This window comes from Nicotiana tabacum, chromosome 3, assembly GCF_000715075.1.
Source record: "Nicotiana tabacum cultivar K326 chromosome 3, ASM71507v2, whole genome shotgun sequence".
In the NCBI taxonomy this organism is placed as follows: Eukaryota; Viridiplantae; Streptophyta; class Magnoliopsida; order Solanales; family Solanaceae; genus Nicotiana; species Nicotiana tabacum.
Window position 1 is genome coordinate 209,159,823 of NC_134082.1, and position 16,438 is coordinate 209,176,260.

At 39.0% G+C, this 16,438-nt stretch overlaps 1 protein-coding gene across 1 annotated transcript; it reads right to left on the minus strand.

Moving 5' to 3' along the window:
* Nucleotides 1-10,832: 10,832 nt before the first annotated feature.
* Nucleotides 10,833-11,429, minus strand: LOC142178993 (uncharacterized). The gene is made up of 2 exons (XM_075248811.1): nt 11,058-11,429; nt 10,833-10,958 (listed from the first exon to the last, which is right to left on the minus strand). Exons 1-2 carry the CDS (start codon nt 11,427-11,429, stop codon nt 10,833-10,835), a joined length of 498 nt encoding a protein of 165 aa, XP_075104912.1.
* Nucleotides 11,430-16,438: the final 5,009 nt, after the last annotated feature.

Genomic DNA, 16,438 nt, shown 5'->3' on the forward strand with positions numbered 1-16,438 from the left:
TGTCACCTACTCGAGTATTCACCGTCAAATACTGGCATTCACTCCATATGTAACGAACTGTCTTTTCAGGAAATTGGCCGTCGTTGCTGACCTCGACTGCATAAATACTGAGATCTTCGTCTGGGTGTCCACCTGACACCTTCCCAATTGTCTCATCACCCTGTAAGGAGCATAAGGCTGAATACCTCTGAGTCCCATTAAGAGGAAGTGAGGACCAGTGGCGGGCGTATACACAATCTCTTCCACAGGAAGCCAACCCAATGTCCAATTTATTTGTTTTGCGGTGATGGCGCGGAGATAGGATACCCATTCTTCAAACCCTTCCGGTAATCTGAGACTTGAAACCCTTAGGTTATAACCTTCGATGCAGCCTTCGTTCGTAGACATATAGCGCATACATCGAGGATGATGACATAAGTGCTCGATCATCCACATCTGCAATAACAAATTGCACCCTTCGAAGAAATCTGCCCCGGCTTTACAAGCTGTGAGGGCTCAGTATATCTCGGACACTATCATAGGAGCAAGCATGTTTTTATCGTTGGTAATCAGGACCTTGACGATTCCAGCCACCTTCAAATCGATATTTCTATCTTTCCGGGAAAACACCACAATGCCTAAGAATGCTACCATGAAAGCGAACCGCCTATGTTCATTCCACTTTGCCTGATTCCCTCTGATGCAGACACCACTTTCCGGATCATTGAACCCTCCTATATGCCCGTACCTCTGGTATGTGAATTGCAAGGTAGAAAAACCCCTATCCAATTCAGTGTATGGGACTCCCTTGCTTATCTTCAGTAGATCCATGAATTTGTGCGAATTTACAGCTCTTGGAGCGATCAGATATTTGTGCCTTAACCCTTCAGTAACGTCCATGTAACCTGCTACCTCTTCTAAGGTTGGGGTGAGTTAGAAATCCGAGAAGCGGAATACGTTGTGGGCCGGGTCCCAAAATGTAACCAAAGCCTTTATGATGTCGCATCTGGGCTTGACATTCAACAAACTAGTCAGACCTCCCATATGCAGTTGGATCTTGTCTTACTCTGACTTTTCCAAATCCTCCCACCACAAACGCAACTCCAAAGGGATTTTGCTCCTAACTGTTACCGGCAAACTTGGACTTGTGCTCATTCTGCATGTTTATTAGGGCGATTAAGCAAGGATCCAGACTCATTTTGCTCGAATACAAAATTGACACACCTTTCTTTCCTTAAAAATCGACATTCGGCTATTTCTGAAAAGAATGGCGTCACCCTAACTATTTCAAAAACTTTGGTTCTTTTTTGGATTATTTTTTGCAAAAAGAAAGTTGGACCCGACGGGGGTTGCCTACATATCTCACACCCTGCGAGAATCAAACTTGCGTAGTTCGGGCAAAGAACATACCACCAAATTTTGGAAACAATATATTTTTTTTTCATTTTCCATGACACGACAAACTATTTTTCCTCTTCTATTTTGAAAATAAGACAAAACACAGACTCTTTTTTTTCTTTTTTTTTTCTTTTTTTTAACAAACAATGACCAACCTATTTACCAAACCAAAAATACAAGACTCTTTTCTATATATTTTTTGCTTTTTGAGTGAAATAAACTAAAAAAATAAACATTTTTCTTTTTTTTTCCATTTTCCCAAAATTTCGGCAGAACTTCGACAGTATTTGGGCCTTGGTTTTTCTAAAATAGGCAATTAACTCTCTACACTGTTACTTCACTCTTTTTTCACAATTTTCCAATATTCCAGATTTTCGAAACCGGTTAGCATGCAAGTCTGAAGCAAATGAATGCATAAAGCAAACATGATGTAGCAGGATGGTCTTTTCATTTCAGGTTGCTAGTCCTAGACGGATTCAACCCCTATGTTGAGTCCCCTAAGTCGAATGCACATGATGCAAATAAGCGTTCCTACTAGGGATCAGGCATGAGGCTTTGTTATACTAGGTTTTAAAACCTAGGTGTTTGTTCTAGACCTGGCTTACCCGAGCGGACAACTCGAGACGAGGATGGGAGCTGTGTACCGGTAACCAAAGGGCCATCCGGTTTTGCAACTCCTCCGAATCCTCGTTCTATTTTGGTATATGACACTAACAGAAAGAAGTCACGACCAGCGTGCACTCCTCAAGAGAGAGAAGAGAGGGGTTTCGACACAGTTTATATATACAGTCCAAGTAATATCAAAGCGGTAAGAGCAACATTTTGCACATTTAGGCTAAAACATATAATAAAATCAGATAATAGGTAAAACCAAATAATAACATTTATTCTAAGCTCGAATTCTTAACCCTGAACCAGTGGTTCTAGGTTATTCGTCCCCAGCAGAGTCGCCAGAGCTATCACACCTGCTTTTTCCGCCCCCGCGAGGGGCGTAGGAGTTTTTTCCAATTAAAGGACAATTGAAACAGAATTTGTTTGTTTATTTCAGAGTCGCCACTTGGGAGATTTAGGGTGTCCCAAGTCACCAATTTTAATCCCGAATCGAGGAAAAGAATGACTCTATTTAACGGTCTGCGCATCAGAAATCCGATAAGGAATTCTGTTAACCCGGGAGAAGGTGTTAGGCATTCCCGAGGTCCGTGGTTCTAGCACGGTCGCTCAACTATCATATTCGGCTTGATTATTTGATTTTATACAAATATGAACTTATGTGCAAATTTTAACTTTTTACAGCTTTCATAATTATTATTATTATTTTTACAAGGAATTGCAACGTTGTGAAAATGTATCTCAAACCGCGTCACAATCAATGTACCCGTGGTCGTTGACACACTTTGACTCCGTTGAGATTTGGATTTGGGTCACATAAATGTGCACCCGAGTTTGAGAAAATTAAATTATTAAAGGCGCGCCTAAAGCGACTAGCGTATCATTTCTTTGGGTAGGGCCGTGGAATTTTGCTAAACGGTCCATCCCGAAGTCTAATGAATTTTAAAGCAAATATTTACTGAGGGCCCCACAATTTTGTACTTTTATTCGGCGAGGCTCATCTCATTCTTATTTTTAAAGGAATTTGCAACGTCGTGGACATGCATCTCGAACCACGTCACAATCAATGTACCCGTGATTAGAGACGCATTTCGACTCTCGTTGAGATTTGGATTTGGGTCACATAAATGTGCACCCGAGTTTAAGAAGGTAAGATTTATTAAGGCGCGTCCTAAAGAGACTAACGTATTGTTATTTTAGGAAGAGGCCGTGAAGGTTCATTAAACGGCCAAATCCAAAGTCTAGTCAATGGTTATGTATTTATTGAGGGCCCCAGCGATGTGTGATTTATTTGGCGAGGCACGCCTCATTTTTTATTTTTAAAGCTCGTCCTATAGGGGCTATGTTTCCTGTTACATTTGTCTCTAATAATGAAAGCAGAAAAATGGTCCAACTTAGTTACATGCTTACAAGTTGTTTATAGTTGGGTTCCGAATATTTTTCGCAAAATCCGAAGTATGGACGCGTATATGGGCAGTCGTTTGGATATTATGGGCCCAGGCCCAGCACACACAGTATTGGCTGGACCTCGGCCACTGCTTTTCCGATGAAGGCCTGGTTAGCTCATTCGACTTGGGCTCGACATTCATAAGGCTGAAATGTAAACTTGTGCTATCTACTCTAAAGGTGTTGTTGCAAGTTATAACGAGGCAGCTTACTAAAGGAAATGAGATTAACTAATAATGGATAGTTTAACACTTAACATGCGTTAGAAGATATGCTAACCACAAACATAGGTAAAGTTCAAGATATGGCTTATTACACTGCCAACCCTTTTTATCTACCAGCCTATATACACAGTATGATATTAAGTTGCCATACATGACATTCAACTATACATGAGGGCTACCTTCACTATCCTAATAGAAGACGTGAACTATTATACACAACCTAATGTTCGATATACAGGCTATGTATGAAAATAAACAACTTCAACTCTTCTCTTTTGTATTCATATTTCAACTTTCAACTCACATTGACAGTGTATCAGTGGTGTACCTGGTATTGATAAAAGCAAAAGAAGAAGAGGAATGATCAGTGGAAGCAGTAGCATACACAACAACAGCAGGAACAGAAACCAGCAATCAACAGCAACAAAACCCAGCAACAAATCTTTAAAACTCAAGCAAGAAAGTCCAGTTTGCAACCCAACAACACCAAAACAAGTACAGGCAAAGCAGGGAAGGAAACATATGCAAGAAAACAGTAGCCTCTGATTGTTATGCTCTAATTCCAGCACAATCCTAACTCTATCTTACTCTGAAAGTAGACTGTCCTCCTAAAGTTGAAAGACCAGCCTTGTTTTTTTTTTCTTTTTTTTTTTCTGAAGACTTGAAAATGTCCAGCCTATGCTCTCAATACTAAACTGACCTCTCAAAGTTCGAAGACCAGCCCCTTTCTTGTTCTAAATAAACCTATTTATAGGCAGAAATGGCAGGCCCCCAGGCTGCCTTGATTCCTTCAGCCTTCAACTCTGCCCATAACTCCTTTAAACTAATCACAAAATGCCCAATGCCCATCCTCCTAACAGCCCCTTAGCATGTGTTTTCTGCCCAAAGGTATGGGCAGCCTATAATATTTAATCAACCCCATGCTACCAAGTTTGGTTCTCCACTATTACATTAGTTTAAATCCAGTTTCAGTACCCTATCATCAGCTCACTTAAACTAGTCATTTTTGCTCTTTTCAAACCCCCAAATTGCCCCTGTTAAACCCTGATTATTACTGTATTATCCTACTGCAACAGTAGGACATTTTGAACTTCTGAAAGTTCAAATTCAAAGCTGCCCTAGACTGAGTTCTAATTATTTGTATTGCAGTTACAAACCATTTTCAAACAATGTCAAATGTCCAATGAACGACAATGACTCGATCCATCCTATGAAGCTATACGACTCAGAAAATTTGAACATTCAATCATATAAAGCTAATCGGCGACGTTTATCTAATCGACTATACTAATCATGACGTAGAATAATCAGTCAATCAAACAAATGACATGAACGGGGCATTAACTGCCTTCAACCATTTTGCACGACATAAGGAATCTATATGACTGACGACATTAATTAACTCGAGCATGTGTATCACAAAACGTATTCAAACACAGACAAAATAACAATTGACCAAATGAAAGGTCTTATGAGGACGGAACAGAATTAAAGGAAAAATGACAGAAAAATCAAACAAATTAAACCAGCATGTAAACAAACACAAATAGCACACAAACAGAAGGAAAGAAAGGGAAATTTACCTCTGAAACTTAAAAACAAAATGACCCATGCTCGAACCGGACTCGACCCTTTTTGAGGTCGAATGGACTTTAATCGAAGTGTTCTCGACTGAGAACACCTCGATTAAGGTCTATTAGACCCCAACCTGCTATTGATTTGGACGGACCCCCATGGGTTCGATTTTTAGGGTTCTTGAGCTTAGATCTGTGGTTCGAAGAGTTCTACCTAGATTCGAACGAAACCAAAGTTGATTAGGGTATGAGGGATGTCAGGGGAGTGACTGGGGTGAATTTGGGACTCATCAGGTGACTTAGGGTTTTGGCTCGAATCTTTGATCGAGGATTCGAGCACCCTGGAGGTGATTCGAAGTTAAGTGACTAGGGATTTATGTTCAGGATGGCTTGTAGGTCCAGTGGTGTAGCTATGGTAGTCACCGGCGTCCTTGCCGCCGGGTTTTCGTTGAAAGGGAACCAGGGCGGCTGCTAGGGTTTCGGGGGTGTTTGGAATCTTTCTGAGAGAGACGAAGGAGCAGGGTGGGGTGCTTGGATAGGGGGCGGGGTAAAAGGGTTAGGCTTATATACGACTTAGGGGTTTAGATCCTGGCCGTTGGATCGGGTGAGATTGATGGCCAGGATCTATTCACAGGAGGGGGACGACGTCGTTTGGGCGTAGTGGTGAGTGAGACCGGGTATGTGAATGGATCGGGTCAGGTTAACGAGTCTAGGGGAGGGCCTGGATCCGTTGGATCAATGGGGTTGGACGGCTCAGATCAATGTGCCTGCAACGGCGTCGTTGAGGTTTAATGAGTGGCTTGATTGGGACCGTTCATTTGAATCAAATCAACGGCTCAAGACGGGGATGCTGATACGGCGTCGTTTGGGGCCGTGCCTGGGCAGCCTGGGTTTGGACTGGATCCATGTGGTTGGTTTGGGCCTGAAAGTTTGGTTCCACCTGGTCCAAACCAGGTTTCCTTGATATTTTACCCACTTAGGATTACCAAAATTAAACAAAAATCCTAAATAAATTGTAAAATCAAAAATAAAATTACACACATATTATTTAACACCTATAATAATTAACACACAAATTTAAATAAAATCACTCAATGACAAGAAACACACATGCATATATTTTTGATTTTCTTTTAACCAAATTATGGTTAATTAATTTCTAAAATGTACCATTAATTCCTAAATGCATGCAACATGTATTTTTGTATTTTCAACTATTGCAAGGCGAGTGTTTACGGACAGAACAATTATCAAAATGTCACGCATATTCTCAAAATTGTACCCGAAGGTAACTTGCTTTATTTTCGATTTCTTTTGGAGTAGTTTTCGTGAATCAAAAATCACGTGCTTACAGGTACGACAAGAGTTGAATATTAGACTTGGTTGAGAAATTAGGCCATTTAATCCAAAGGTGCATGTCATGGTCATTAGAGTTGGTATCCACATCTGATAAGTTTCTACTTTGTAATTTTTTTGTTAGGTATCATCTCTTTCCCTTGTCCCTTATTTTGTTCCTCTTGTTTTGTTTGAGTCCCTTCTTGAGTCTGTTTGGTCAGAACAAGTGAGAAATGACTTCAAAATTTGCTACCAGCTTTCCAATTGTACAAAACGAATTTGGCTAGCACATCAAAGTGGCATGAGTCAGGGAAAAGTGGTATGCGCATTGAGTTGGTAATAATCAACATGCGTTGGGATTCATGTGAAATGCAAGGGTTCAGTAAATGTTAACTCATGAGAAAAATACAACAAATAGAGGATATTGGGATCGAATGGAGCAGAGGTGTTTTCTGTGATAAGGGTTGAAAGAAAATGGGTAGTCGATAACAGACAAAGTCTTCCAAGTTGAAATCAAAGTTATCTTGGCAAGTGCAGAAGCAGCTGCCTCAAGGTCAAGGCTACAAATTAACCACCACATTTAAACTCACAAGTTTTCTTTGTTTGAAATAGTTACAAAGCAGTGCAAGCAAGTTGGTTCAAAAACAAGACAGAAAAAAAGAAAGAAAAGAAAAGAAAGAAAAAGGAAAAAGAAGAAGAGAAGAGTCGACAAAGGGAAGTTTCTCAAATCTTTTCCCTTACCTGTCTTGCTAGTGTGCATAAAACGTTGCCATCACTCTTCACATTTTTCCTCCTAAGATAGAAAACCTAGTCTGATGAAGTTTCTCCTAGGATCAAATCTTAGTCTGATAATTTTTCTCCTAAGATAGAAGACCTAGTCTGATGAATTTTCTCCTAGGATCAAAATCTTAGTTTGATGAATCTTTCTCCTTAGATAAGAGACCTAGTCTTATGAACTTTCTCCTAGGATCAAAATCTTAGTCTGATGAATCTTTCTCCTAAGATAACAAAAAAAAAAGACCTAGTCTGATGAATTTTCTCCCAGGATCAAAATCTTAGTCTGATGAATCTTTCTCCTAAGATAAAAGACCTAGTCTGATGAATTTTCTCCTAGGATCGAAATCTTAGTCTGATGAATTTTTTCTCCTAAGATAATATACCTAGTCGGATGAATTTTCTCCTAGGATAGAATCTTAGTCTGATGAATTGTTCTCCTAAGATAGAAAACCTAGTCTCTTGAATTTTCTCCTAGGATCGAAATCTTAGTCTGATGAATCTTTCTCCTAAGATAGAAGACCTAGTCTGATGAATTTGCTAGTCAAATTTTCTTGGTTTTACTCACAGGAGATGCACATCCCAGTCAAGTCTTTATTGTTACTCTCATCATTGCATCAATATCATAGGTGATTTACAGTTTTAGTAATAACTCACAAATCTTCCTAGTGCAAACTAGGGCAGAAAATTTTGTTTGTTTTGTTATTTTGATTGCAGGCACCCATCTGGAGAACGAGGGAAGACATTTCAGAGTTCATTTCAAGTTTCAAGTCAGTAGAAGGCACCCACTTGGAGAACGAAGGAAGTCATTTCAGAATTCAATTCAAGTTAGAAGTAGCAGAAGTTCGCGGCAAGAATGCGAGTCAACGTCCGAGATGATCAACAAAAGTTAGTCACAATCCAACAAGACATGACTGAGGTCACAAGCACTATATGTCCGATCTTGATCCGAAAAGCTGAAGAAGAACGAGCTAGCACCTGCAGCTAACGAGCATCAAGGTTCAAATCTAAAGTCTGCATAAAGAACCATTCAAGACTCAAGATCAAGCTTCAGAAGACGTATAGATAGGAATCTTGTAACTCGTAGTTGACAGGCTTAGTTAGTCTTTTTCATCTTTGATTTTGATGTAATTAAAGGACCACGGACCGGAACCTCGACAGAACGGCACCTCGACCGGTTCTCCACCTCAATATACTCCATCACCTCATTCACTTCTAAACTACACGTGGCCTGATTCCTTTATAGCCAAGGATATATAGGCAGCTCGGATACCAGGGCTCGGTCACATTCTCCTTTCTTTTAAATTTTAAGTCTCTTTAAATAAGGGTCAGGTCAAAAAATCTGTCTAGTCGTTCTTTGTCTGAAAATACTTCGTGTTTTCAGTCAAAGAGGGGCAGCTGTAGACATGTGATTTTTGACCCTGCCCAAGATTTTTTATATTTTAGCATGTAAATATTTAATTTAGGCCAAATATCGCTATTTTAATTAGTTTGACCTTTTTACTTTATTTTCTCACAAAAAAACAAATATTACAAAAAATAGTTTCATTAAAGTTTTGTAGTCATTTTTAATCTTGGAAAAATACCAAAAAATAGGTTTGTTTTAAATGGTTAGTGTTATTTTAATAGTTATTTTTCTTAAGCAAGATTAAGTAGTATTTTTAATAGTTTATCTTGTTTGCTATATTATTTTTACATATGAAAAAAGGGGTGAGGGAATAGAATTAATTTTTGGACTAATTTTTATCTTGCCCATCAGATTTTCTTCTGGAACTAGGACAAAATCTTGAACACACCCTAGTTGAACCCTAGAGGACTCCACTCAGCCATCGCCGCCCGCCAGGCCTCACGTCAACCAACCAACGAGTCCTGCTTCTTCATCTTCTTATTCACCCCTACACACCCTTAGAACCAATAAATCGACCCCAAAACGCCAATCTCCACTAACGCACAAACCTGCCGCCATCAACGAGTCCTGCTTTTAAATTTCATTTGGCAAAATACATTGAGGTCTATTCTTTTCCTCTATCTCGTTAGTTTGCTCAATATGTTTTGTAAGTTTATTTAGTTTGTTTGTGTGATGATGAATATTTTACCGAATATGAAATTGCTCTAATCAAGCTTTGTTTGAAATTTAAATGGTTGGTTGTTGGATTAGTTATTGTAATTAAATTAAAGGACATTGATGATGTGAATTAGAAGTAGTGTACTGGGTCGTGGGGTTGAGAACTTGAGATTAAAAAGGTAATTTGTATCTGCTTTACCCATTGTCACATTTTTACTTTCTTATTTCATGCTTTGTCCGCTAGTATTATGTGTAGGCCGATCACACTTGGGTAGGTAAGCCTTAAGATTTTTGTTAGTTTTGAGGCGATAGGTCGTTCCCTTAGTTAAATTTATCCGGAAAATGCCCCGAAGGATTTGTATATATTTTATTCTGGGAATGGCCCGTAGTATTTTGTAATTGGAGCCCGAAAGCGAACTCGTAGTACTTTTATTTTTATTTTATTTTTATTTTTATCTTTCTTTTATTAGGTGGGAACGATCTTGAGCCTCTTTTGATTGTTTATTTTTTTGTGTGTTTTTTACCTCAACTTGAATATTTTAAAAGCCGACTAGATCAAGTATGTAACCGTACTAGTTATGGGACTTGCGGAGTACCTAACATCTTCTCCTAGAGTCAAATGAACCCCCTTACCCGAATCTCTGGTGCAGACTTGGTTTTGGAGTCCCAAGTGTTTTAAAAGGAAAAATTATTTTTAAAAAATGGTGACCTGGCACACCAAAATCAATGTCAGGCGGTGACTCTCAGTTATTTCCTTTTGAAAATAATTTTTGTCACGTTCTAATTGGAAAACCCTTTTCAAGCTTTATAAATCCTTTTATTAATTTTAAGAGGGTTAGTGAAGTGAGGTGTAAAAAAAGGGGTGTGACACTTAGCATAAAGCCGATGTTCTCGCAATGTCTGCAACACAGTCTTGAGATGATTCTCGTATTCTCCTTGGCTACGAGAATATATTAGGATATCATCAATAAATACTATTACAAATCTATCTAGAAACGGCTTGAACATCCTATTCTTTAAATCTATGAATGCAGCTAGAGCATTAGTCAATCCGAAAGGCATCACTAGAAACTCATAATGCTCGTACCGAGTTCTGAAAGCAGTCTTAGAAATATCTTCATCTTTGATTCTAAGCTGATGATAACCAGATCGGAGGTCAATCTTTGAAAAGTGGGCAGCTCCTTGTAACTGATCAAACATGTCATCTATACGAGGCAAGTAATATTTATTGCGTATTGTTATCTTGTTCAACTGCCTATAGTCAATGCACATTCTCAGAGATCCGTCTTTCTTCTTTACGAACAATACTAGTGCACCCTATAGTGATATACTAGGTCTGATAAAACCCTTATCTAACAAATCCTGCAACTGTTGCTTTAGATCCCTCAACTCTGCTAGTGCCATCTGATATGGAAGTATCGATATAGGCTATGCGTCAGGTGGCAAATCAATACCAAAATCTATTTCTTGTACTGGAGGCAATCCGGGTAAATCCTCAGAAAATACATCAGAAAATTCTCTCACTGCTGGTACATTTTCTATACTAAATGTTTCCTTTATTGTGTCATTTACAACAGTTAAGAGACCCAAGCAACCTTTCTCCAGAAGTCGTTACGCCTTTATAAAAGGTACAACTTTGCAAATCTCTAGAACCTGACCCCTTTTTAGAACAAAACTGGGTTCATTTAGTATCTCAAATTTAACTATCTTTGCATGAAAATTGACGATATCATAGCAAGAAGATAACCAATCCATTCCCATCAACATGTCAAAGTTAATCATACAAAGTACAATAAGGTCAACTAAAATATCTCTACCCTCAACCCGAATCTGACAACCACGATACACGTATTCAGCTAATATGGACTCTCCAACAGGAATAGCAACTAGAAAAGGATCATTCAATAGCTCAGGATGTCTACTAAACCTCAAAGCAAAGTACGAGGACACACAGGAGTGAGTAGATTCCGGATCAATCAACGCAAGTGCATCAAATGAACAGACAGAAAGAATACCTGTAACCATAGTATTCGAGGCCTGAGCATCCTATCTAGTAAATGCAAAAACTCTCGCCTGACCTCTACCAACATTCCCTTGTCCTTAATTCACAGTAGCACGATCTCCAGCACCTCGACCTCTATTTCCTGTACCTGTAGCACCTGAAGTATTACGAGTGGTCTGAGTAGGTGTAGTTGACTGAATAAAAGCTTGGCTGAAATTCCTCGGAGGCTGAGGGAAATCCCTCAAGTGATGTCCCAACTGGACACACTGAAAGTACTCTCCAGTCTGAACACGACACTGGCCCAAATGTGATCTACCACAGGTCTGGCAGACTGAAGGAATGGTATATATCTCCCCAGAATTACAAAGTCCAGATGATGATGGTCCCCTAATACCCTGTCTATATTGTGGCATGTATGTGGACTGTGAAGACAAGTGTGTCCCTGTCTGAGAACCCTGTTGATGTTGTCTCTAACTTCCTGCTCTGCGATTTTCACTAAAATCGCCACTAAAAGATCCCCCTGTCTTGGCATTCTTACGTAAATCACTGGTTGCACGCTCGTCACGTCCCTTGTTTTCAATCTTTCTAGCGAGATCGACTGCATCAGAGTAGGAGAAAGTCTTTATATGTGGGTCTACTACAATGTATAAACGACCAACTAACCCATCAACAAACCTCTAAACTCGAGCTTCTTGGGTAGGCACTAAGTAAGGAGCATATCTAGCCAGATTACAAAACTTGGTGTTATATGTTGACACATCCATATATGGAGTCTGAACCAATCCCTCAAAGTCTCTAGCATATTTTGCCTCAGGCTGTCTGGAAAGAAATGATCCATGAACAACTTACTGAACTTGTCCCATGTCAGTGGTGCTGCTCTTGTTGGCCTTCCTAGAAATACAGTTTCATACCATGTATTGACCATATCCTCTAGTTTGTATGATGCGAGCTCCACGACTCTCTCACTAGAACATCCTAGAGCACGTAATGGCTCTAGTGTCTCATCCAAGAAACTTTAAAGGTCTGCTGAATTATCAGAACCTGTGAATTTTAGTAATTTCAATTTCGGGAACTCTGGTAGAGATACCTCCTTATTCCCGAAAGTCTGAGTCTGTGTAGGTTCTTGTGTCTGTAAAGTAGCTTGAGGAGCTGAACTTCCACCCTAAGTAGGTACCAATGCTTCTAACACATTCAATAACTTTGCCACTGCGTTTGCATGTAAGGTAACAGTAGGTACAACAGTTGGCACTGGTTATGGAGCGTCCTGAACTCCATGTTCTTGCGCTTGATCTGGCATAGTAGCTTGGGGTTGACCCATGTTCCCAACTTCAGGTTGAGGTGCAGCCTGTCTTTTAGTTTGATGAACCCCAACTTAACCGCCACCTTGGGTAGTACCACATCCAGCACCACGTCTAGCATATGAGGGTGTGTGTGTCCTAGCCATCTGCGAAAGAAATACTCCAAAGTCAATTTCAAGTTATCTCAACACAAGATCAAAGAATGAAAGAAGGGAAAACATTCCTAGATGTTTGGTAGCCTCAAGATCATAAGTATGGACGCCAATATACCCATAAACCAGACTCAACTAAACATTGCTACATGACTCGGTACTTAAAGCCTAAGCTCTGATACCAATTTTGTCACGACCCAATTTAGGATCGTGACCGGCGCTTAGGAGCAGGTGCTCCCAAGTAAGCCTTATTGGTATTTTACAGAAAAGCGGACAAAGTTCCCCCTGTTTTTGGACTATACAAAAATTTTCCTATCTCAAAATCAACCCAAACATCCTAATATAAATCCAAACAACAATAACTTTATCTTCTAACCAAACCAAATATCTACTATTAATAGTTCACCCACTAACAACTAGAAATACTAATTTATCTCTAAATTTGATAAGAAAGAGCGATATTCAACATGAGTCTATAATAACGAAAGAATACTAATAACACTAAAAGAATGACTAAGGAGAGACTCTAAGAGTTCAAAGAAAAGACCATAACAATTAATTAAAACTCCTTGCCGACGCGAACAAATACGGGGCTCACGAAGAACTATTAACCTGTGCACTCTAATTAACGAAATCCTCGTCTGCGTCAACTGTTGTCTCTGTAAACAAATAGGGGGGAGTGAGTTTCTAGCTCAGCGAGTAATAACATTTAACCACAACCATTTTTATTGGGGATAAGTCAGAAAATATTCTAGTATATTAAACAGAAAATATCATAAGAATGCCCTTTCAGAAATAATAAATAATTTTCTGTCTCAACATGTTTTTTTTGTAGTATAATACAATTGACAATTCAGTAATAAGCTCGGTAACCACTGTATAATATCAATATTCATATTTGGGAGGTTTCAATGAACGGATCATGTAATCGATATAACTGTGGACATCTTCGCAAGAAGTCAAATATAACGGTAGTCCCTACTCGAGGAAAATCAGTAACGGTATGCTAGTTCTACCTTCCCACTAGAGAGGGTTGTAACGGTAATCGGTAATTTCAAGGTGCATCAGGTCTAACGAACCCGTCGTTAGCTACAAGATCCTTCAAATTCTACTCCCATTTATACTGGCCTCTTTAATCCGTATATACTCATAGGAAAATATTTTAAAACAATATAGGGCACATCGATTCTTATCAAATCATGTAATTTCATTTCCATAACAGTAAATTCAAGTAACGGTAAAACATATCTAGTGACAACAAGAATATTTATAACAACCATAATCATCTCAAATAACTATTTCGGTATCATATCGAGTAAAAAACTTGTCCCACATGCAACTCAAAATAACCGGTAACGTATTTATGTTAAAAATTATGTGTAAATCATGCAAGTTATGAAAACACAAATTGTGGTAAGATTACTACTCACAGTACTCATGCCGAAATACCAAATGTTTCTCCTCGAGCAATTCGTACAACTCCCTCCAATCAATCTATAATTACATAATATCGATCTCATGTTAATTTCCACGTTTAGGCTAATTCATATCTAATTTAAAATACCCAACCATCGGGGTTCATGTTTGAGTCTTAATTGGTGGATTTATATTTAATCATAGAACTAGTCCATAATTCTATCAATTTCAAACTATTTAGTATAATTTATTCCTCTAAAATTAGACCTATCAGTGCTTAAACCAAACCTTTATAGCCTTATTATCTCCATAGTAATTGTATCTTTCTTTTTTATAAGAGAAAGTTGATATTGAATTCTTTTGTACTACATGAAATTGCATAGATGTAGTGAAATAATTCAACAGATGAGAAGAAGAAGGTTAACCTCTCGAGTCGAAGAACTCCCAGTTCTTCTTAAAGTCTTTGATCAAAACTTTCTTCTTCTTCTTCTTCTTCTTCTTCTTCTTCTTCTTCTTCTTCTTCTTCTTCTTCTTCTTCTTCTTCTTCTTCTTTTTCTCTTTCTTTCTTTTTGTGCTTTTTTTTTTCTGTTTCTCGTTTCCTTCAGAAGCCAAAAGCTTCTTTGCTTTATAAAACCTTTTCAAACCTTGCCAAGCTACTTTCTAATGGGTTTCGGCCTTTTTGTTTCCATCCTTTTTTTTCTTTTTTGATATTTGTTTGTTTTATTTTTAATTATTTGCTAAATGTCCAGTATATCCTTATTTAAAATATTGGGGCCCTATATGTGTACACTGCCGAGGGTTGAGCGACACGAACCACATATACATCTATTATATTGTCGAGGCGTTCGGCCCGCTCCACAAGAAGAGAGAATACTTTATGAACATCCGATTTAAAAGCTATTACAAGGCTAATACACAAAGAAGCACAATTTTTATTAATGGTCAAGCAACCCGCCAAAATTCAAGTAAGTGAAATTCGATCTTTACAACTCATTTATCAAGTTTCAACATAATTTAGGTACTTTAATTAACAAGTATGGTGCAAACATTACAAGTATTTCATGATTTGGGCCCTAAACTACCCGGACTTAAGCATAATTAGTAGTTACACACGGACTCTCGTCACCTCGTGTGTATGTAGTCCCCACAATTAGAAGCAAATAATAATTTAAATCACTTATGGGAAAATTTTCCTCTTACAAAGTTAAGCAAGAGACTTACCTCGTCTCAAAGCTCACTTTCCGACCCACAAATTCACTCTAAGGCCTCAACTTGGTGCCGAACAATCTGAAGCTAGCCAAATATTATATAAATTAATCAATATACACTCAAAAAGTTAATAATTAAGCTATTAGAATAATTACCCAACCCAAATTGGAAGATTCATAAAATTCATCCCCGGGCACACGTGCCCAAATTCCTAAAAATTTCGAAGATAACTATTATCCATAACCTCACGAACTCAAATATATAATTTTCACCCAATTCCATAATCATTTTCGTGGTTAAATCCTATTTTTATCAAAGCATAGGTTTTTCAACTAAACCCGCAATTTCTACACTTTCTATGCTAAGAATCCACCCAAAAATACACGTATTAAAAATCCATACCTCAAAGTGCTAGGTGAAATCAAAGAGCTTAAAAATCGTCCAAGGGATGAAAAAAAAAATGAGCTAAAATTGCCTATGTCCCAACATTAAATGAGCCTCACTGCCCAACGATTTTTGCTTCTGCAGATCCTGGGCCGCATCTACGACGCCGCACCTGTGCAAAACCCATCATAGGTGCGATCCTAGTCCAGGCCACCTGCCTTCGCTTCTGCGGACGGGCTACTGCTTCTGCGGAAGCAGCATCACACCTGCGATCCAGGCCTGGCCAGCCTCTTCTCGCACATGCAGCCCTTTCACCGCAGAAGCGAGGCCGCTTCTGTGGAACTTCCTCCGCTTCTGCGGGCCATAGACCGCCAGTCCCAGGCGGCTTCTGCGACCAAAAGCTCGCAGGTGCGGATGCACCAGAACTGGTGCACCAACAGTTCTTTCAAGTTCAAACTTGATCCGCACATCGTCCGAATAGCACCCGAGACCGCCGGGACCTCACCCAAACATACCAACAAGTTTTTAAACATAAAACGGACTCGCTCAAACCCTCGGAATGCGTAAAAAAAA

Excerpts from the sequence above, each read along its gene's own strand:
- LOC142178993 (XM_075248811.1), bottom strand. The coding sequence starts at position 11,429 with ATGGTTACAGGTATTCTTTCTGTCTGTTCATTTGATGCACTTGCGTTG. Across the intron at positions 10,959-11,057 it reads TTGTTCTAAAAAGGGGTCAG|GAAACATTTAGTATAGAAAA; the intron begins GTTCTAGAGATT and ends GACACAATAAAG.